We start from the raw sequence: 22337 nt of genomic DNA on the forward strand, positions 1-22337 counted from the left end.
GAGAATTAAATTGTCTGAACCCTACAGGCAAATACTTATCTCATGCTCTCTATTTCAAGTTGGTATTTCAACTATTCTAGCTGTTAAACGATGCATTTATTTTAAACTGACTGTACTGTTTTAATAGAGGTTTCTGAGACTATTCTAACCTGTTGTTTAATGGCTTGTATGAAGAGAATTATAACTGGACAATAACTGAGCTAAAAATAATCTTTATTCCTGATCTTATGCATTCGTTGTCCTAGCACGTTGTCTGTAACAGTCCCATATGATTAATAGTGCTAAAATTATTCTGGATGCTTTCGGTGAAATCAGAGATTTAGTGTGCTTCAAGCAAAATAATGTAGGTAGTTTACAGACTAGTATTGAAACAGGAAGTCAGTGATCTGCATTCAAACCAGATTAAATTGGAGCGTTGAGGAAAATATACAGGTGTTAGATATCTGAGGCACATACACATTTACAGATGTGTAGCACATCTGTACAAAACAGTACGTAGTACAAAACTGGTTTTGCAGCACTTGAGAACTTTATTTGGTGCTGAGTAAACAGTATCCATTACATATATCCTATATAAAGCATCTCTAAATCTGTACCTGCAGGAATAGTAAGTTGAGGTGGTTGCAGAAAAGTAACAATCATTAATTTCAAATATTTTTTCCCCAGTTGTTGTCATCCTACTTGCACATGGGAACCTTCATTCACCTTTGGTGTTTACGTTTGTGTATTCCCTCTCAGGAGAGTTGGTGATTAGCCGTTCTGCTCTCTTCCCTTGCCTCCCAAATCTAGATGTTGGGCCAGGCTCACCCTTAGCTGCAATGCTTGCAGCATCAGAAGGATTTGTGTAATGAGTGAGTTGGCCTACAGGCGTTGCATGTTGGCTTCAAAGAGTCTCCTGGAAAAGAAGAAGGAAAATCAGCTGTTGGGTGCATGGCTGTCCCTCCCAGGGAACAGCACTGGCCTGCACGCTATGAGAGTCCTCTTCCAAATCTCGTATTTTAAAATTTTTTTCTTTAATCTTTGCCACTGCCATTTTGCCTTTTTTCTGACCCATTTTGGGTGAGGATCCAGAAGAAGAAACAAAAAATGACTTCTGAAATACAGAGGTAGAAGGCTAGACAGGCAGATTCACCGGATGGTCCCCGCTTTCTGCCTTCGAGGTTTTCTCTTACATAAGCCCCTGTTCCAAACCAACCTACAGGACCATCCTGACCCGACTACATTAATGCAGGACTAGCTCAGCTGGTAATGTCCCGTTCCCCAGTATAAATGGAACAGAAATGTTACTTAAATGGCACTGCACCATCCAGCTTCGAGCTTTTCCTGAAGGTGGTAATAGGAGGCTTATGGTAACGCTCACACCCAAGTCATCACCGGTCTTGTCTCTGCCATCCATCCATTGGGACTTTCTGAAGAAGCTGGAGTCATTGAGGAGGTTTTTGTTTAGGTGGCTTTGGTCTATTTTGCAGGCAAATATTCTGATAGTTTTTAGTGTGTCTTCCCTGTGACTGGTTTATCCATTAGTTATGTTTATCTCTTCAGAAGAAAAATGACACCTCTGACATGTTTCCAGTTATTATGTCTTGGCCAGGCTACCTGTAAACATCTTCATCAAGTATTAACAGCATCTAACAACTCATCAGCCCATCAGCGAGCTGAAATATTTGAGGCAGCAACTTAGAACTTGCTTTCTGCTTTTACCAAATATTGTCTGAATCGGAACTGCATAAAACATCAAAATTTGCGCTGGCGCTATTACAAAGGCCACTTTTCCGAGCTTTTACATGTCTATAAATAAAGAGGAGAGAGGGTTAAACAGCTTCTGTTTTTCATTAAAAGGAAAAATCTTGTGTTTTGATTCTATAACAACAACAAACAAATGAATGAGACATGAAAAAACATTTTGTTGTGCTTTTAATTAAAAATAAAAAGCTGTTTCTCGTTACGGCTTGTTGGGTGGTATCTTAGTGCTCCATGTTTGTCTTTTTTTCAGGGCAATGTCCTTATAACTCTTCAGTCTCTGAAAGTGACTGACAGATCCATGAAGCTTAACTCTTTGTTCCAACAACCCTCTGGTGATTGCACAGAGTTAACCTTTCTTTATTACAATTATCCAGAGAAACAGAGACAAACTATCCTATAAATAAGCGGGGGGGAAATATGTGAGGAGGACTCTGATGGCAAGCCCTGAGCTGTCTAGAGGCGAGCGTGGTGCTGCAGTTGGAGATGAGCTGCTGGTTTTTTGGAGCTTTTTCATTCCAGTACTTCATGTTCTTGTCCAAACTTTTGTTTGCTCCTGTTTACTTTCTCAATCCTCTTCACAGTGTGAGTAGACGCAACCGCGTTACGTCTGTGTGGTTTCAGCAGTGCGGTATGGAAACGTTATCTGAGTGATGCCTTCCAATGCAGATGAACGTGCATTCCTCAGAAGTGCCTGGGAACTTCGCCCACTTTGAGAAACCTGAATAATTTTGTCTTTTCCATAATGGTTGTCCTGTCTCTGCTAAGCATGGTTTTCTAGGACAGTGGTCCATGTGTTCAGTAATATTGCTTCTAGATTGGAGTCTCAGAACTTCATCTCAAAATGCTGGATATTTCCTTCAAAAGTCATACGTTCAACTTCTTGAGACATATGGAATTGTACTTATGGAAGGTGGCAAACTAGCAGTAAATAAAGTGTAACTCACACTTCATATATATTGTTTCTTGTATGTAGGTTTCTTGATATATAGTCCCAAGACAGTTAAAGCAGTCTGGGAAGGTTCCTAGGAAATGTGGGTGTGTCCAAACCTTTTCCTTGCAAAGCAATGCTGAAGTTTCTTATACCTCGGTAACATGTAACTGTGGGAACCAGCTTCTTGTCAACTAATCCTGTGTGGGTTTATGTTCCTGTATCATGTACTCCTGTGGTGTATCACTTGGTTGTCTCTGATATGTGCCTAGATCTAATGTAAGACAAGATTTCTGATAGAAAGATCTTTCATTCTACTAAAAACGTTTCTTTTCTTTGAGTCACATGGCTTTGTGCAGTTGTCAGTCATAGTTAAGAAATCTAAATTGTCCATACAGCAGACTGTACATCCTGTGAATGTGTAATTAAAAATGACACATATCACTGAGAGCTTAAGCATGTGCCTTAATGAATCTGGGGATTTAGGCATGTGCAACAAATTTTGCTGAATTGGGGCCTGTATAAAAATTGATGGTAGTGATCTTCTTGCTTTATTACCTAGATTTCTTTAGAATACATCATTTCATTTCAAATTCCTTTTTGTAAGGGCACTCACCCCAACTCACTATACTAGAAAGCTCTGAGAATCTCTCTTTTGAGAATTACATGCAAAAAAATTTTCAGAAAAAAGCTTAATGTTTTTAACTATAGGGCTGGATTGAGTATGATGTAAAATTTCTGATTGGGGATAATAGAGGAAAAAAAGTTCCTCATGTTCGCAAACAACTGAAGTAGCATCACTATAGATACTCAAACCATAGGAACACTCCTCCAAGCAGTCACGTCACAAATACAGTCTTAAAGGGGAGAGATTCTCTGAAGACAGAAAATCAATTATGTTCAATTCATGAATATTATTGAGGAAATGAAGGAGTATACCAATGTAGATTTCCAGCCCTTTAATTTCCTTTTTCTCAAATGGATTATGAAAAAGGGAGAAAGGAGTTATCTGAATAAGGATGTTGTAGAAATAGTTGGAATAAAATGGAACAGCTTAGTTTGTTAAGTGGATTTCGCTCATGTTCAAATGAAAACAGTGATAATTGTAAGAGCGCTATGATTCAAAAGCATTCAGCGAGTTTTAATTTTTAATGTTTATTATTCTGACTTGCTCAATTTTTTATGACTGCTGGATATTTACCACATTCAGCCTAACTTACTGTTTCCATGCCAACTAAATATATTTGTTCTCAGATGAATGCTATGATGCATCGTTCTGAAATTTTAGTTGCTGCGTAGCACAGAGAACTTCTAACATTTGCCACACCTTCTCCTTGATGGGAACAGTGCTACTGCTTGCAGATTTGTGGAGCTGTGAGTAAAGAAACAGTAAGACAGAGATGAGCAATGTATGCCTATGTCCAAGGTATGGGTCCCAAATAGTTCTTAATACAACGATGGCTGGAAGACTTAATATTAATGGCCCTTTAGTTCAGGGCTTTTGGTCATTTCTTTTCGGTTTCATTTTTAAATATATCGCAGAGTTTTAAATGCAATTGGATAAAATCACAGAAAACCTTTTCCTTCATTTCCATCATCCTGCCCTGCTCTCCATGCTCTGGAAAAATCAAGGGGAAGCAGTGGAGTTTCCTGCATCTGGAGGTGGGTGAACCACTGCAGGAAGTTTGGTACAAGCCCAGCCTCTCTCCTGGGACAGGACTTTTAGCTCAGGTGCCCCAGCTAATTGCGAAAGCCAGGTAGTGCTTCTGGGGCCCCTGCCTTGAATTTCCAGTCTTTCTCAAAGGGTTGTCTTTCTCAGGACATGTTAGAGTCACCTAAAATCAGGTTAATAAGCTCTAGGTTAGGTATTCAAAAATAAAAGTTTGCTTTGTGGCCAGCTGCAGGTGAAGAGAATTTCGGCAGCCTTTGTTTTGCAGAGCCGACGAGCCCTTTGGAAACTGAGAAACAAACAGCACGCGCTGGAGGTAGTGATGAAATTCTGCCATTTGCTCTGGTTGCTTCAACCCACGTCACTGAAACGCTTCCAGAATTTTCCCCCAGAGACCCATGTCTGCTCCCACAGAAATGGGAAGCTTAGTCTAGATTTCGATGATCTTAACCACAGAAGTGATTCACAGAGAGCAGCCCTCGCCCTGTCACTGCCTGCGGACGGGGCGATTAACCCCTTGGGCAGGCAGCGCTGGCACCAGGGCTCAGCAGCCCCGGGCGCGGTGGGGAATAAAGCGAGAATCTGAAAGAAGTTTCCACTGTGACTTTCAAGAACAGTGACGCCAAATATTGTCACATTAAAATGTCTCCTGCAGTTTCTGTATGCGACCAGCACGGACCGGGCAGGCTCTACCTGAAAAGCACTTGTTTTCCTGCAGTTCTGCGAGGCTGAGGAGGGCCCTTCCTCTTCTTGCCCAGTCGCTTCTGTCCATCCATTGCTCTGGCAACACCCCAGGCGCTGGGCTCAAGAGGGTACTGTGTACTTGAGCCATTTTCCTTCCATAAAGCGTTTCTTATATGTATATATATTGTAAAAAACGTAGGAGACAAACAGCCAGAGGGGTGTAGCTCCCCACAGGCTGGCGCCTGAAAACCTGCTGGTTCAATGACTGCAGACAGCACAACAAAAGATTTCTTTTCTAACTAATTATGGTGAACAAATTTCAAGTTTAAAACATTTTTACTGAAAAGAAGATGTTGGAGAGCCACATACAGGCAGCGAAGAATCTGATGTAAGCAAGAGCATGCTGGTCAGGCTTTCTGGCATTCACAGACCAAGACATCAGTTTCTTAGGGTGTTGTTCTCTTTTAACAGTTCCCAATAGAGGCTGTTGGGGACGAATCAGACTGATTCTGGTTATATCTCTATAAGGGACCTCTCATGGATATAGGTGCCCCTATAGGTGTACGGCAGTGTTGATGAAGGTACCTTACAATGACTACTGACATTATTTGGAGCCAAATTCTACCACTTTTACTTCAGTTAGTGCCTACCATACATGGAGTTCCTTTGATACATTCATTAATCACTTTGCTACAAAAGCACCCCCCGATATTTAATTAAGACTGAGCCGGTTAGAATAAATCATAGCTTTGCATTTGGCGTATTTTATATTTTGTATAGCATTTTCTTTAACAGCTTACTATGAAAGGAATGCAGAATTAATCGGAATATAGTATCTTATACTGTGTAGCATAAAGTTTCAGATTAGCAGAAGGAGATAGAAGCTGAGGCTCAAGCACAGAAAAACAGATTTGCAGGTGGGATTTGAAAGGAGCTGGAAATCAATGGAGTTGAAAGTTCCCAGGAGCTCCATATGGCAGGAACTGCAGGAGAGAAGGCTCTCACCAACTGTGCAACTGTCAAAGGGAAAAGAGGTAGATGATGATGATGTATGTGTGGAAGTCAATGATCAAATGTTAGCTTTGGTAATAAGACACAACTGGAAAATACACAAATATATACCTACTTCATAGAACAGAAGGAATTATTGGAACGAAGTGGCCAGCTGGAGCAAGACAGTAAAGCAGAAACTACAGAAAAATTAGTTAAAAGGAAAAAGAGAATTTTTACCAAAAAAGAATAGAAGCATATGCTGGCATACAGGAATTAGAGGGTATTTTAAAATGTCAGTTTTCTAGCTCTTTGTCTTAAATAGTAGTGAATGAGAAAGATCTTCCTTTTAAGAGAGCACTACATCATTTTGGAGCGTCTGTGGTTTGCTCGCATATTATCAATTAAGGGAATTTTGTTCTTTCAGCAGTGTTTAAAGTAGGACTACAAGGGACAATGATGCTGGTAATTAATGCAGGGAATTAAAAAAAGAAGAAGAAATGTCAATGCATGGAGGAGCCGGTCAGGTGACAGAAGAGAGGAGCAGAGACACCTCATCTCCAGTGCGGGCTCTCAGCGATGCGTGCTCAGTTAGTGAACTGTCCCATTCATTTTTTCTAGGCGATGAGGTTCCTGGATGGAGCTAAAAGGGACTGGAAAAGGTCAGCTTTATGCTGATCTTTAACATAATTTAAATTCTGAAGTATCATTTTGTTTGCAGTTTAATCAGCACAAAGTGCCATCGATCAGACGTGGTCCAGGAAGCGCAGCAGTGGCTGCCTCCTGCACTACCCATCCTCACCCGTGCCCGAAGCTGAGCAGACTCTTACCAACCGGGATGCTTTCTAAAGCCAGCTGCTTGTTTTCCAGCTGAGATGCTGATTAGATTTTAGTCTTGAGAGGGGCAATGGTGATAGTAAAAGTAGTTTCTGATTATTATCTACAAAGTTTTGCTTGTTCACACAGTCAGTGTGAAAATACTGAGCCTAATCCTACAGGCTGCTGAGCTTTGTCAGGTCTCCCTGTCGTTAGCGAGCACTCAGCACCTCCGTGTATCAGACGTGGAAACCTTGACTTGCTGAGCCACCCCAGGATGGAAAGGATTATATAGAAGGTAACACATGCTGGAATGTAAAACTGAAACATATAAATACATTCCAGTGGTGGTGTCAAAGATGCTTAGAGCTTTATTTCAAACTTAATTATCTTGATAGCATATTAGGAATTGACAGAGCCAGAAATGAACACCATGTGTTTTCAGCTTTGGCCCGGCAGCACTGGGTAGTGGTTGGGCTGGTTTAGCTTTTGTTCCTCCAGGTCAGGGGGTGTGAGCCGTGTCCGAGTCCCCTTCGCCCGCGGAGGGGGGCACCGCTCCTGGCGCAGTAATGACCTCTCCGGCCGGCATTGACAAGAGCTGAAGGAAGTAGTGCTCAGGGACAAAGATGGCATCTTCTGCCTCAAGTCATTTGGAAGGAGGGGAAAAGAAATCGGGGATCCTCCAAATCCCAGCTGGAACAACAGCAGAGCCCTGGAGAGGGGGAGGTTGAGAGAGCAGCGCAGATTTTCTAGCCACAACATTCCTGGTTGTTCTATGGTGTTGACAGTGAAAGCTTTTATTCCTCTCCAACTCGCGTAATCCCAAGAATGCTGTTCTTGCTATATGCAGCCCACTGGTGTTTTTTTTCAAAAAGTTTTTCCTGCCTTCCCCTCCTTTGCAGCGGTGAATTATAGAGACTTGCCTTGCTTAACTACAAACAGAGGATCTTCCAGGTGGGAGATCTTGGTTAAGAAAAGAAAGATATCGAAATACAAGGCACTGAAGTAATAAGGCTTCTTGGATGCAGGTTGGGCAAAAAAAAAATAAAACCAACTTAGAGCAGAAAGCGCAGTGTGCAGCGAGCAGCTCGGCGTAACTGGAGGTCCCCGCGGGTTAGTAAAACAACAAGGCAAAAATGTTCTGGACCCTCAGATGGTTTACTAGCTAAAGACATAAAAACAAAGAGGACAACTATGCCACCAATTTATGTTTTATTGAAACTGTCAGAACAGAGGAGGTGCTACAGCAGTATTTTCTCTGTGGAGAGCAACATGGTGTACACTTGACAAAATAACTTGCTCAGCTGATCTTTCTTGGTTACTGTTTTCAGCTGAGCCAAATTCATGCGATTTATAGCATTCATTACTTTTCTTAAGAACTTGAGAACATTTGTATCGAATTGCATTCTATTTCTCTAAATCTGGAAGAACCATATTTCAACATACGTTTCACAGTAAGAATAGAAATTCCCTCTGCCTGAAATGAGAGGATGTAGATTAAAAATCAGCAGATATTTGTGTTTGATTATGTTGTGAAAAGACGAATGTTCAGGCCTTGTTTTTCACTGAAAAAAATGGATACATCACTTGAATCTTCATTAGGAAAAAATGTTAGAGAAGATTTCAACCTCCAATTAAATATTCTCTTATGACAGAACACTGAGAGATCTGAAGTTTAAGGAAATGTCAGATTTTGGTAGATCTGGTTCCTCGGTTATAGACATTGCTCAGTGCTCCCCAGGCCAGCTGATGGAGGAAGGGGCCCGGATAGACTCCTGGCAGTTTTGTGGGGATAGAGCTGTGCTCACGTAGGGTTTAGCAGTGCTGAGAAGCAGAGGAGGAGTCACTGCAATTAGGGCGAACACAAGCAAGTGGTGATTAATCATTACTTTGCCATTCTTTGGGTTATTGTTTGGGGTTTTTGTCTTTCTGTTGATGGGTTTTTTTTTTAATTGGAATGGCTTCATAGCAATTTGTCCTTCACTTGCCCTTTTCAAAGTGCTTTTGGAAAATTACTTCAGTAATCTTCATATCACCTGAATGAAGTTGACCTATTCAATATTATTATTATTATTATTATTATTATTATTATTATTATCCTCATTTAGAAGGATGAGACTTTGAGATTAAATGGTTTGCCTAAGGCTGAAGGAGTTATTTTCACTTTTTTGGTACCCTAACCTGTCTTCAGATTCATTACAGCAGATTTTTCATGTCTTCTTTCAGAGATGTGTGCTGCAGAACAGATGCATAACCTTTTTAAAGAGATTTCCCTTTTAAACAGCGTTGTAACACACCATGTTTAAATAATGCCGGAAAGGATTTGAGAGGTGGGAAATTACTTTTCTCATCTTACTCCCCCTGAAACGTGGAGAAAATTTCATAATAATAAAATTATCTTAATTATGCCTTTTGGTCACTATCCTAGTATTTCCTGGCACATGTGGAACTATTACCGTGCACATATTATAAACAGGCAGAAATTAAGCTACTAAAAAACCAGCAACACCTTAGTTAAGTGAACTGCCTTTTGATTCTTATCTGACGTAAACATAATGTTGACTTCATGCTCTTCAAGACAAGATTTTTTTTTTTTTTTATTTTTTTTTAAAGGAACTTGAACAACACTTCTGTGGTCCCTTCATTTGCTTTGGCAACGTACACGTCAGTGTTTCAGTTGCATTTTCCTTATGCCTCTCTGGATCAAATCAAGTAACTTACAGTTGGGAGATCTGGAGAAGATTGCAGTTGTTTAGGGGGTGGGCGTTAATTTTTTTTTTTTTAATGAGAGAGGCACCAGGGCCAGTGTGTTCTCGGTGATAAACTCAGCATCACAGACCTCTCGGAGGTAAGAAGGGGAGAGTTGGCTCTCAGGAACCTGTATATACAGCGTGGTTGTGGCTGTATAGCAAAGCACAGAAGAGAAGCAGAATATCCTCAGCTTTGCAGGTTGTTCCTAGCACTTGACTAAAATGCATCTGTACTTCCCCTGGATGTGCTTAAGTTGATTCTTTCAAAAAGGAAGGAGAGCAACAGCAGTGCAGCTGGGTGCCAATGGGACTTGTTCCCGATCAGTCCTGTTCTCCCTTCTGCCTCTAACCCAGCTCCACAAACATTAGAAATAATAAGTAGCTGCAAAACTGAATTGTGCCACTTGACTCCTTGAAGCAGTAAAATTGAAACTTATGCTACTGAAAAGTGCTGGGCCAGGCCCGAGCGCTTGGTTTGGAAAGCTCCGTTTTGGATATTTCTCTTCTGGACATCAAAACCAACTTTTGTGTCGTTTGAGAATAGTCAGCGCCCAGCTGTGACAAGATCTCATGGCAGTCTGTGAAATGATAACTTCCCTGCTTTTTGCATCACTTTGTGTGAATATTTGTCTCTTCTTTTTTTCCTAATTTATCCCATGATTAAGCATACATGAGCTACGTGTGGCAACTTCAGCTTTTGGGTGTTTCTACAGACACCAAAGATGATTGATGGTAAACCTCCAAACCTCATATGTTAGCCACCAACCTGAATAAACAAAGACCAGTGTGGCAGCTTAATATTAAAAGCTATAAAACCTTCCTGGGGGTTCACGGATTAAATCAACTCACCAAAATGAATTTTCAAAAAAAAAAACTTTCTCAGGACAGAAGAAAAACGAACACAACAGTAAATGAAATAGAGCTATCCTCATCCAGCAGACTAAAGCCCTCCTGAGGGCTGAAGAATTGCAATTTTAAACGTCTCTCAAGAGTGCAAGAGGAGACACAGTATTTCTGGATCCTAGGGAGGCAGCTTGAAGCTGTAAAAGAACAAAAAAGCCTTTAAGGCACAAAAAAAAATCTTAAAAGGTCCCTACAGACAAACCTTTCATTGGTCAAAAATAAGTGTTAAAAAATAAAAACATTCCCCCATTAAAATTAGTATACATTAGCCCCCTATATGTTATTTTTCAGTTATAAGAAGTGATTCAGATTTTTGCTGTGCACTATTTTAATCTCTTGGGTCAATAAACCTTGATAGTAACTTCGGCCAAAAATATCAGCATGTTGTTTATCATAATATGACAGGAAACAGCTGGGATCTTATTTTCATCGTATTGTGATGCAATTATCAGTGAGCACAGTTGAAAGTAACATATTTTGTCTTAGCAAACAAACAAATTGCAGTTGTATCCCAAAGAACAGTTTTCACTGAAAAAAAAAAAGTGTGTGTCTTCTCTCTGGAATAGAGTAAGAAATCAGCCCCAAGCAATACTTCAGCTACCAGGGCTTGTTTCTCATTGTCTTTCTCCATTTTCAGCTGACGCAGTAATACCTCTCCTTACTTTAAAGCACAGTACGTATCGCTTCCTAACTTTCCAAGAAACGCCTTTGTCAGAAGGGAACGGTCCCCTTGCTCCTTTGCAGAGCTAATAGCAAACGTTAACGGTGTTGTGAAAGCATGTGTTTAGAAGACACTTGCAGATTAAACTGTTAAAACCAGTGACCTGGTTGAAAGAAGACTGTTGCACAATTAGAACATTATTATTTCACTCACAGACTTGTATAAATTTTTTGTTGCATCTACTTACAATGAAACTTTCTTGACTTTCCTCTAGGAAAAATTATAATAAGGGGCTCTTGCTGTGTGCCTGGCACCTGAGGAAGCTTGTGTGTCTTAGGTGCTCTGTAGGCACGGGTAGATTGTGCTGTAGTGAGTTATACCAGAGTCCAGGCGCAGCTCCTGGCCTCTCCATCACCTGTAAATGGAGAGCTTGAACGTGAGTCAGGCCCCTGTGATGGAGTTTCTGTGCGGGTTGGGTCACCCCAACATATTGGCAAGGTGATCAATCATCCAGATCCTCTTAATTGTGGAAAATAGATTTTTATTATTCAAAACTTAGGAAATAAAAGCATTTTGCTGCTTTAGCTGCATGTTTCTGCTCCCGTTTCAGCAAGAACAAATGTAACGTGTTGAATTAACTGAAATATATGTTTCTGCTCTATCAAGGTCCCCACCCAAATGAGCTGTTGGCTTAGAAAATATTTATCCTGGCAAAGCACCTATGCATAGCTTTGTAAGCCTTTATAGAAGTAGTAGCATAAATTTATTGGAGTAACTTTCAAACACATAAATTCTGATCACTGGCTCATATACAAGCAGAGTTCAAACAAGGTTTCCTGTCTTACCGTTTTTTTTCCTTTCGATTTGCATAGTGGCATCACTTAGTTGCAGCTCACAAGGAAAGCCTCTAATTGCCTATTTACATAGAGATTTGGAGATTTCTTCAGCATGTTGGAATGACTCATAGACAGAATTTCCCTAAAGTTTCATCAGATTGTTTTATTCCTTTTGTATTGATAATTGTATTATGCATAATGCATATTTTGGCATGACCTGCTTTTTCCGAAAGATGGTAATTGGCACGTCTTGCAGTGAACTTTGTGTTCGGTTCTCACGTGTTTAAGCGTGTGCGCTCCTTGCAAGCTGGGAGCTGGAAGTTATAACTCATGACTTCTTCAGATGTAAGACTGAGGTTTGGATTTGTGGTTGCAATGGTAGGTTTAAGCAATTTGGTAACTAAAACAAAATTAGCACGAAATGGTGTTGGTGTGTAAATCATTGGAAAAAGATTCAATTTGAAAGTTTAAAGATATTTTGTAAGTTAGTATGATATCGAATCCTTTTTATCTTTTATCTTCATATTCAGCTGCTAATCCAGAAAAACACCTAAGTACTTGCTTAATTTGAATTAAGCAGTTAATCCTATTGGAAGGTAAGTACAGATGTGAGGCCCTGATTCTGCCAAGTAATAAAGTGTGCGAGCAGTCCTGTGCGACTCGAGGGACAGAGCTGAACCAGACTCTCAGTACTTTTCCTGGGTCAAAATTCAGCAAATACAACCCCACCAGAGAGACATGAAGCACAATCCTTCCAGCTGACCTCTCTTCATTTAACATTGCTTAGTAACTGTACTGTTTACTCAGCATCTGCTGAATAAGGTTATGGACTAAAATGTCCTCCTTTAGAAGTAATCATTTTGGTGTCAACATCCGATCGCATAACATATAAGATTCTTCAACCTATTTGTTGAAAGTCACATAGCATCAATGAAGCTGAGGAAGACACAAAGTACAATGAAAAATAGTTGCACATTACATTAAAAAAAGGCCTTAAAAGCACCTAGAAGTTGGGATATTTTGTAAAAAAAATCTTGGGAAACAGTAGTTCACCTTGTCTAAAGGAGTAAGGGGCAAATATCACTCTGCTGACCCAGCTCACGCCCCAGCAAAGACAAAAAGAGAGCTGACTATCAGTTTGCAAGGTGTATGTCTGGATAAATGCTCCATTGAGATAGGTTTAGGAATTATTATTATTATTGCTTCTTCAGACCATGTCCCAAAAGGTGCCTTACTGTTTCCTTTTCATGATTTTTCTCTCTTCTCCATATATTTTTATACTTAACGTTTTCTTTTCCTTTCTTCCTCTTTTTTACCTCTTTTGCTCTCCACAGGTCTTTGCTGATCTTCTCTCTCCTTCCCTTTCCCTTGATATCCCAATTCTGAGTTTACTTGGACTCCAAATTGGACAAAAGAAGCAAAAAAGTTACTCTCCGGCTTCCAAGCGTAGCCATCTAAATATAAATGTCTTTTTGTTCTGTTACAGATGACCCATATAAGACAAGAATATGAAACCACACTCAAAGGTCTGATGCCAGCATCTTTGAGACAGGAACTTGAAGACACCATTGTATCTTTAAAATCTCAGGTACGTTTTTACTGTTCATCTTCAACTTTTTGGGCTGGATAAAAACTCTCTCTTGTAGATAATAAATTATAGCCATCTAAAATTCAGCCAGAAATACTGAACAAGTCTGAAAAACAATGTGTGGCAGCACTTGCATGCTTCGCACTCAGTCATCTTTACCAAGGCGTTTCTCCTCCAGTTTCTTCACCTTGAGAGCTAACATATCGTATCTTTTGATCCCAGATTTTGCTTCAGTTGGGAATTGAAAGCAGAAATTATGCTGTATTCATTATTGGTGGTTTCTTTGTCAACCTTTCAAATACAGCACACAGTTATCTCTCCTCTTCCTTACCTGTTTCTCCAGAAGGAATCATTTAAAGGATGCATTTAAACAGTGCAGAACAGAATGAGAAATCATTTTGTTTTCTTTCAGCCTATATAATAAAGCAAATGGGATATTTCTTTTGAGATAGTGGTCCAAATGGTAATTGTGTTATTTCTACATTTCCCAACATAAAGATGCTCTAACAGACTTCTGTAACTGCTTTGGTTTTAATATTGCAAAACACCAGCTCATCTAGAATAATACAGAATCAATATTATTTATATGAAATAGACTATAAAACTGGCCAACAGAAATATCAAAATGCCATCATACTTAGGGAATCGCTAATGAATTGGGCGTTTCTTGTACGTGGTTTCCACAGAAGTTATTTGATGCTTTCCTATTCAGTGTATTAAGAGCTGGAAGAAAACAAAATGTCATCATTGCCTGAACTCACATGAGGAAGGATAAATAGCAATAAAGAGGAGCGATCATCGGTGCGGAATAACAGTAATCCAAAGAAAACACTGTCAGCGTTCGCATATGGCCCGGTGCAGGACTGCGCATTTAAGCGTGTTGGGAAGGACTGGGATCTGCCCTGGGCTTAAGGGAAGAAATGAGAGAAAGAAAGGGCAATGCTGGTGACTCAGAGCTGCCCAGGAGCAACGGGAAGAGCAAGAGCCCTGAGGGCACGGCGTACAAGTTCAGGCTTGATACCAGCACACACCTTATACCAATTTTCAGGACAGTTTTTCAAGCAATTATAGATCTACCAATGCTCCATTCCTCTTTCTTATGCAATCTCTCTCTATGGAGATGGTTGGTTATTTAACGTATTTGGGATTTCCCCCCCTTTTTTTTTTTCTCGTTACAATGCATGAGATTACTCTGTAGTATTTTTTGCTATGCATGAGACACTTTCCCTGGCAAAGTGTGCCTTTATTAGAAGTAGGAAATTTTCATAGGGGGAAACTTTTATATTCCCGTGTGCTAGTAGTGACACAACTTCAACACTGTGGTTGTAATCACTCTGCGTACATGTCAAAGGATTCCTAATGGAAGTGATGCTCTTTCTCATATAAATAGTTGTGGGAAATAGAGAGTTAAGGATTTACTGGGTAAATCTATTTCCAGTTGGTAGTAAAAAGTTGTTTTTAAAGTGTCGTTAACTATTACCACTGTCTGGTAGGAAGCGTTACTCTGGAGCTAATATAAGAATACCACACCTTTTAATGAGTTTAAAAAAAAGTAGAATCTGATATCCACCTGCAGGGCTTCTGTAAGCAGCAGCACCATTTCAAAGAGCAAAAGTAACTACACACACTAAAACCTGGGTGCTCTCCCAGAAATACATAGCTGCCGGCTCTATTTCCAGCGGTACGCTCTCCTCGCAGACCACTCAGTAAGCAGGGCTCTTTCTGAAGCACAGGTGTCCTGGTCTTTGAAAATTGTTGAAATTCCTGTTTGAAAACATCAGACAAGAAGGGCAGTGGAATCTCTGCACCTGTCAGGATTATTTATTGTTGGAGGAGGATGAAGAGGATAGGCTGGGTAAAAAGCACCAAGCAGTGATAAAAACAAACAAGCAAAAAAAAAAAAAAAAAGAAAATACTTGAGGCTTGGGCAAAGTTTTCTAAAAATGTTGCTAACTATAAAGTGTGCTGCCCAATTGTCTGCTCTTGGTGAGTCGTCCCGAAGGGGCCACCGTGTATTAACAAACATTAATTCTCATGCACTTCAAGAACAGGTGAGTACCTTCATCACAAGAGCAAAGGTGCAGGGATCAGAGCACAGGCATCGGAGGGGACTTGACAGTAGAACCAGAGCTCCCAAACCCTTGCACAACCCATGTGGTACCACCAGCTGAGTTTTTACTGTTTTGACTCTGTTCCTAAAGGAGTTGATAGTGTGTAGCTGGAGCAGGGCTAGGGAAGCCATGCTAACTATCTTCTATCAAGTATTAATTCCAGTATGCAACTAAAGTGTTACTGCATTTTATGTAGGCAGGATAGACGAGAAAAACACTCTTTATGAACTGAGCGCAAATTTGTTGATTAGAATTTTGTGCACCATTTTCATGTGGGATGTATTTTACAGGTAAATATTCTGCAGAAAAGAGTCTCTGTCCTCCAGGAAGAGCTGGACGCCTACCACGCCAGAAGGTACGTGATTATCTTTGATCAATTTGTACCATTTCACACCTGTGGGTCCCAGTTATTGAAGTTTTATGGCTTAATTAAAACACTCAAATATGGTTGCAGTTTTAAAAGTTCCTTATTTTCGGTAAACAAGCGTCTGAGAATTTTCCCAGTGCTTAGTCAGTACTATTAGAACAAGATTAGAGAACTTGCAGGTGCATTACAAGTCTGGGCCTTGCCTTGACATTCATGATGAGACAGTGGCTCAGTGCACAGCTGCAGCTCTGCGGTGATGCCACCTCCTTTTAAGATAGAAAACAATGATGCAATGCGTAATATTACAGATCACATCTTCAAAGTACCGGATCTTCATGAGCCTGAGCTTTTTTCAGACGTTTACACCCTCCAATATAAATTATGGCAAGTGCGGCTGCAATAAAAAGCCTTGCTGTGCCTTTAGAGTAAGTGATTCACATGGAGAGGTGAGTAAAAGGAAACTTCCTAGGAAAGCCACTCCATCTTTTTTATATTTATAGACTTTGATGATACTTGCATATCTCACATGAGGATTTCTGCAAATAAGAACATGTGCTTGTAAAATAGGGTAAAAATTTGTCAGATATTTAAACATTTGTAAAAATGTTAGTGTGAAAATTGTCTGGAAATATTAATCCAAAACTATTTGTTAATGAGAATTACCTTAAGCTAATTGGAAACTGAAAATGTCATAGATTCTTGGTAATTATGTCCAGCATAGGTAACTTTGTTAGATAAATATAAAGCTGTAACATAGTCTCTAGATGCTCTCCAGTAGCAGCAGTAGCGTTGCCAAGGGATGCATTTTGTCTCGAATTTATTCTGAATTAGTGTCGTCACAGTTAGGAAAATAGCTATAGAAAAGGATGAATAGTCATGTACCATTAGGTCAGGCCAGGCCACAGACGACTGAAACGCTGGGGGTGGAAGCAGCCCCAGCCACGTCCTGGTGGAGAGGAAGGGCAGGGCAGAGCCAGCACGGCACACAGCAGGTCTCCCCGGCGGGGCTGCTGCCGCGTTGCTCACAGACTGGGAGAAGCTTTTGTGCTGCTTCTGCTCCGGGAAGCTTTCTTCCTGACCAGATCTTTTTCCAAGACTACATTCACACCAAGTTTTGTGTTAGCATTTACCTGACCCTCAGTCACTGAAATCCTGCTTTTTGCTGCTTTAACACACGTGCCCGTGGCTGCAGATGTGGTGTAGCTCCCCGTGGCACGCTCCTGAGCACCCGAAAGCACCGGTCACGGCCGTACCCAGGCCCGCGGCTGACCGGCCCCGGCCCTGGCTTCAGCCTGGTATGTTTTTATAGTAAGAAGAATAAGATATAACTAATGAGAATCTCTTCATTTTCAGGTAGCTGCTGGAGCTGTTGGATTTCTTCGATTGCCAAATGGACTGCTTTGAATAGGTTTGAAGATTTGGCTCTTGTAAATTAAAACGCAAAGATCAGTGGCTGTTTTGTTAGCACATAAAATGTAATGAAGTTCAGGAAAACACATCCATTGTTCATGCCAGCATGTTTTTACTTGTATCTTCCTTCCATTATTTTTTATCATTGTCTTATTACAGACATATGCTTTCGATATACTATGTGTTTGACTCCGTGCTGAGCTCGCTTACCGAGCGAGTAGAGTTTCCTCTACTAATATTTTTGTTATTACTTCCCAGGACCATTCTTTTCACTTTTATACATGAAGAAAATCCCATTTTCTATTGTTATTGTCCAAGATATTTTAACATATTTTGACATTGTTTTGTGTCCATGTGTTTACATAATATTAAAATATTATTATTTTGTACTATTTTGTTTTGACATTATTGTCCTGCTTGGGCATCTCACTCACCTAAGTAGTCACAGGGCATATGAGACTTTTCTATGGCTTTGGTAACTGGGAAAATATTTGATGCTGTTTTTCAAGGATAAATCTTGTAGCAAGAATGAAAGCACCATGATGACAGATGCAGCCACCGTCGCCAGATAATAGCATGTAAATCCGTCATTGGGAGTTGCATAGGCTGGTCACAGGAAAGTCCATTGTCATTTACTGATCATGCAGTTATGGGACATTATTGAAAAAGAGTCGCAGCCAATATGGTCTTGATTCTGCATGAGTGTACACCGTTCTCTTGGATGGTCCTGGTAAATCTAAGCAGATTCCTGAGGGTTTGCAGGGATGAGGTTTGAGCAGCGGTGGAAAGCTGAAGGACCCAGACAGGGACTCGTCCTCATAGCTGGCTCTGCCGCGCAGGCATAGGAAGGCTTCCTTATCTCTTGGCCATCCCTGGGCCAGAGTGTACATTAGTACATTTGTAATCTGTAAATTTAGATATGCCGAATACAGGAATAGCTTTTTTTTTTTCCCTAGGCACCATCCTGCCGGCAGCGTTCATATCAAGGCACAGTTAATGGTCTGAGTGCTTGAGAGGGGGCCAGAAATTCCTGTCTTCTAAGTCCAACTGTGGCACCGGCGGCAGCAGCGAGACCCTCCGTTTCGCTGCTGACGGGGATGGCCGCTTCGCCTCCCTCGCCCCCGTGGCACCTGCGCTCGACGTGCCGCAGTCTGGGCAGAATTCAGAGGGCCCTGGCCGCTCGAGTGCCCGCGGCTGGACGCGGCTGTCCCGCCGAGTCCCAGCTCGCCAGCTGTGCTCTTATCTCCGCCTGGCATGGAGATCAATGAGGAGAGGCTTTGGCAGGCCGGGCTCCATCCACCCCCGCCTCCTGGCAGCGCCGGCAGGGAGCTCCTTGCCAAATACTGACTCCAACTTTGCTGGGTGCTTTGCTCGTTGTCAGTCTGGTCTGGGCCTGGGCAGGTTTTCCACCTTCCTTGAAACAAGTGATTCTTCTAATTATAGATAAGGGGTTGTCATGGCTCTGATAAGCCAGGAGGTGCTGCGGCAGGTGCCACAAAGCCTCGCCTGGGGCAACGGTGAGATTTAGTAGGAGGAATTTGTTAGGATGCATTTAGTTAATTGTGGGCAGTAAAATGAAATATATTTACTCAGAGAGGTGCACGGCAGCGATGGTTGGGCTCTCCAGGAGAAGCGCCGAGAGCTCGCACCGCCGCAGACGGCGCGCGCTGGCGTTTACCCGTTGGGTATTGCCCTGTGTCCAAACGGCAGGCGTTGGGACAGTGAAATCTCTTTTCTCCTGCATGAAGGAAATGAGGCGGTTTTGATTCTGCTGTTCTGCTTTCATTTTTGCATGATATCTGTGTGGTTGTAGTGCTTTTGAAAGCAGTAAGGGGGGTACATCCATAAAGAAACACATGGACCCTGTTCTAGCTAGTTGAATTCAGGCCTCAATTGTCGTCTTTTTGATGGAATTGGGTTGCTGATGTCGTTGATGATCAAAAAGCAGCTTGAGAAAAGTAGCTCGTGGGCAATTTGGGAGTTTTAAAACTCTGGGAAGCTCTCTCCAACATCAAATACAATGTGAGGACCATTTTGAAGGTGCTTATAAACCTGATAAGAAATAAAGTTCAAGGTTGGTTGGAGTTCTGTTGTGGTTGTTGTTAACATTTCTTTGACCGTTTTTGTAACAAGTAAGAGTTAGAGTCCAAATTGCAGGATTAGAAATACTTTCATATGTACTACTTGCTGTCTGCCTCTCTTTCACCCGCTAGGTAAGGAGTTGCCAGGTGCCAGTAGTTGCCTTTATTGCCCATAAACCAAACTCTGGTGAAACCAGGCTGACTACGGTTCTAGCTTTCTTTGTGCTTTTTATTTATTTAATTTTACTGATTTTTGCTGTGGGAGAGAAGATTGTTTCACTCTATATAAAACACCACAAGAAAAAGGCATCATAACATTTTTCACCAGTATCAAGGGAGGTGACCCTTATCAAGGTGACACTTTATTTCAGTGCCACTCACAGTTCTTGTGTTACACGTAACAAATATGCTCATTTCTGGTGTGGTTGGAAGAAAAGAGATACAACCTCCCTCCTTCTCCCAGCCCTCTCTTTTCTCCTGCAACAGTGCTTTAATTGTACTGGTGACAGCAGATACTCCTGTTACTTGCCCAAATCGCTACCGACTGTGGTTTCAAACTGGGAAATTATTTTGCTGCACAGAAAAAGACTTTTTTGTGACAAGAAGAAAATGTTTGCCATCACTAGAATATCTTAGACTATTTTATTGAATTTTGTGAAAAAATGCACAGCTTTAATTCTAATGACGAGCTGTCTTGATAGAGAGTGTATATGGGATCTGATTTACTTTTTTTTAATTATCTTACTGGACTGCAAGTCCTTCCCAAATCACAAAATGTACTGGAGGCACCACACCGCTAGATTATATTTGGTCTCGTTCTGAGGGTACAAAGGAAAAGTAAGATGTCAGATATTGAATGAAAAAGTTTCAGAATGCAAGGTCATTTTAATTCGGACTTTTTTTTCCAACTATCTTTTCTAAGCTTTGATATTTTGTTCAGAAAGGTCATTTCTTTTAAGCCTTTGTCATTAAAGACGACTTGTTCTTTAAAGTGAGCTATCAAAGAGTGCAGAAATTGCAAGTTACTGAAACTAAAATGCATGATCAATTTTAAGTCTGCCAACTAAAGCCCACTTAAAATTAGACGTGCTCTGGTACTGGTGGCTTCTTTGATAAAGCCAATGGAAGATAGGGAGTTGGTCAATTCAAACAAAAAAAAAAATGAAGATAATTAAATAAAACTTTCCCTCCCTAAATTAGAAATTTTTTTTTGTGAAAAAGCATTGAAAGAACTGAATAAGGATCTGATCCTGCAAAACTGAGAGAGGCAGAGTGTGTCTCTGTGTGTGCCGTGTTTGGGAGCAGTTCGTAACACTTTTCCACAGCAATTATGCAGCTCCCTTTCATGTTACCTGATATTTGTAATAATATAACTAACTCAAGCCCCTGGACAAAATATCATTTATTTACCATTTTCTACCACAAGATGATCTCTCCTTCACTGACAAACGTGGTAAAAGAATAGGTGAAGACCTTATGTCGTCCTCTTGCTTTGCAGTCCCTGATCCTGATCTCTGCTGATCCAGCCTTTTTCCCATGAACCCGGCTGTTGGTTGCTGGCCCTTAAGTGCTGTGCTTGCTCCAGGGCCCCTTGGGAGAAGAGACATTTTCTTTCCTGATGGTTCCCCTCATGCTGTTGCTAGCAATGGTGAACTTCATTTTTGTTTTAACCCAGATATATCTAAATTCAAGGTAGTATTTTTGGAAGAGCCTTGGGAAGCTGGGCACACAGCTTACCTTCACACAAGGAGGATTTAGAGCTGTGACCTCCTTTGAGCATCTCTCGAAAGCAATTGTATCTGCACAGCTGGGTCCCAACAGCCTGTTTTGTCTCGCATGCTGCATAAATATATAGCTTAGTGGAATGGGAGATGTGCATTATGTATGCCAGCACAAGTATCAGACTTAGTCTCAGTACTTAGGACTGAAAACAAGGAAATGTGTGTTTGTAAAATGAGCAAAGTAAAGAGTACGTTTATCTCGGCTGGACAGTTAAGTTCTAACACAATACGTCCAACTTCATAACATCTATTCACCAGATTTGTACTTCAGGAATCTCGTTCTTCTCCCATTTGAAGCCTGATATCAAAGTTTAATAACGGGCAGATTTGGCCATCATTTCAAAAGAAGGTTGTGGGCCCTAATTGTGCAGTTGTCTTATCCCAGCCAAACTAACGCTGAAGTTAGCTTTGTCCAGTTTTGTCCAAAGAAAGGCTTCAAGGAATTTATTAAAATTCTGGACCTAGAATCCCTAAGAAATCCTGAGTTGAAATCAAGGAGTCTATAATACTGCCCTTATCTCTTCACTGAGAACCAATGCAATAGTGCTGAGAACTCCTGGAGGGGGCAGAACATCTTTGATGAGATGTAGCTGACAGCCTCTGTGACCAAGGGGTAACACCTACCCCGTAACACACAATATGGATGCAGTTGTTGGCCAGCTGGTTTACCTCCTGCTGAACTCCACAATTAGCTGTTGCACAGACTCACGTTTAACACGGCACTGAAGATGCGGCTGGTCAATCTAGGGAGTTCGTCTGCAATGGCCTGTGGATTCACAGCTGACCAGTCTTCTTGCAGAGCAAGCATTTTTAGAAAGGGATTCCTCAGAAATGGCTCTTTCTCTTTAAATCCAGAGCCTACCTAAATCTCAGTAAGTTTTTACACAGTCAGGCTCTCGTTCTGCGTCTAAGGGTGGCAGAAAAACAGACCTAAGAAGGCGAATGACTCCATATGGATTTCATGAACAGTCAGAGGCTGGGTGTTTGTAAGGCTGTGTTTAATTGTGCTCAGGAATGAT

General features: G+C 41.1%; 1 protein-coding gene across 5 annotated transcripts in view; it reads left to right on the forward strand.

Moving 5' to 3' along the window:
* Window positions 1-17845, forward strand: part of CEP112 (centrosomal protein 112) — a 173201-nt gene extending 155356 nt beyond the window's left edge. For 3 of the 5 annotated variants that reach the window (XM_064467132.1, XM_064467133.1, XM_064467136.1), the window contains 3 exons: window positions 13467-13568; window positions 15970-16034; window positions 17400-17845. In XM_064467132.1, coding sequence (XP_064323202.1) covers window positions 13467-13568; window positions 15970-16034; window positions 17400-17403 — 171 coding nt within the window. In that variant the 3' untranslated portion in view covers window positions 17404-17845. The other 2 variants (XM_064467135.1, XM_064467134.1) reach the window with 2 other exon arrangements.
* The last annotated feature ends 4492 nt before the right edge of the window (window positions 17846-22337 follow it).

This window comes from Phalacrocorax carbo, chromosome 16, assembly GCF_963921805.1.
Source record: "Phalacrocorax carbo chromosome 16, bPhaCar2.1, whole genome shotgun sequence".
Taxonomy (NCBI): domain Eukaryota; kingdom Metazoa; phylum Chordata; class Aves; order Suliformes; family Phalacrocoracidae; genus Phalacrocorax; species Phalacrocorax carbo.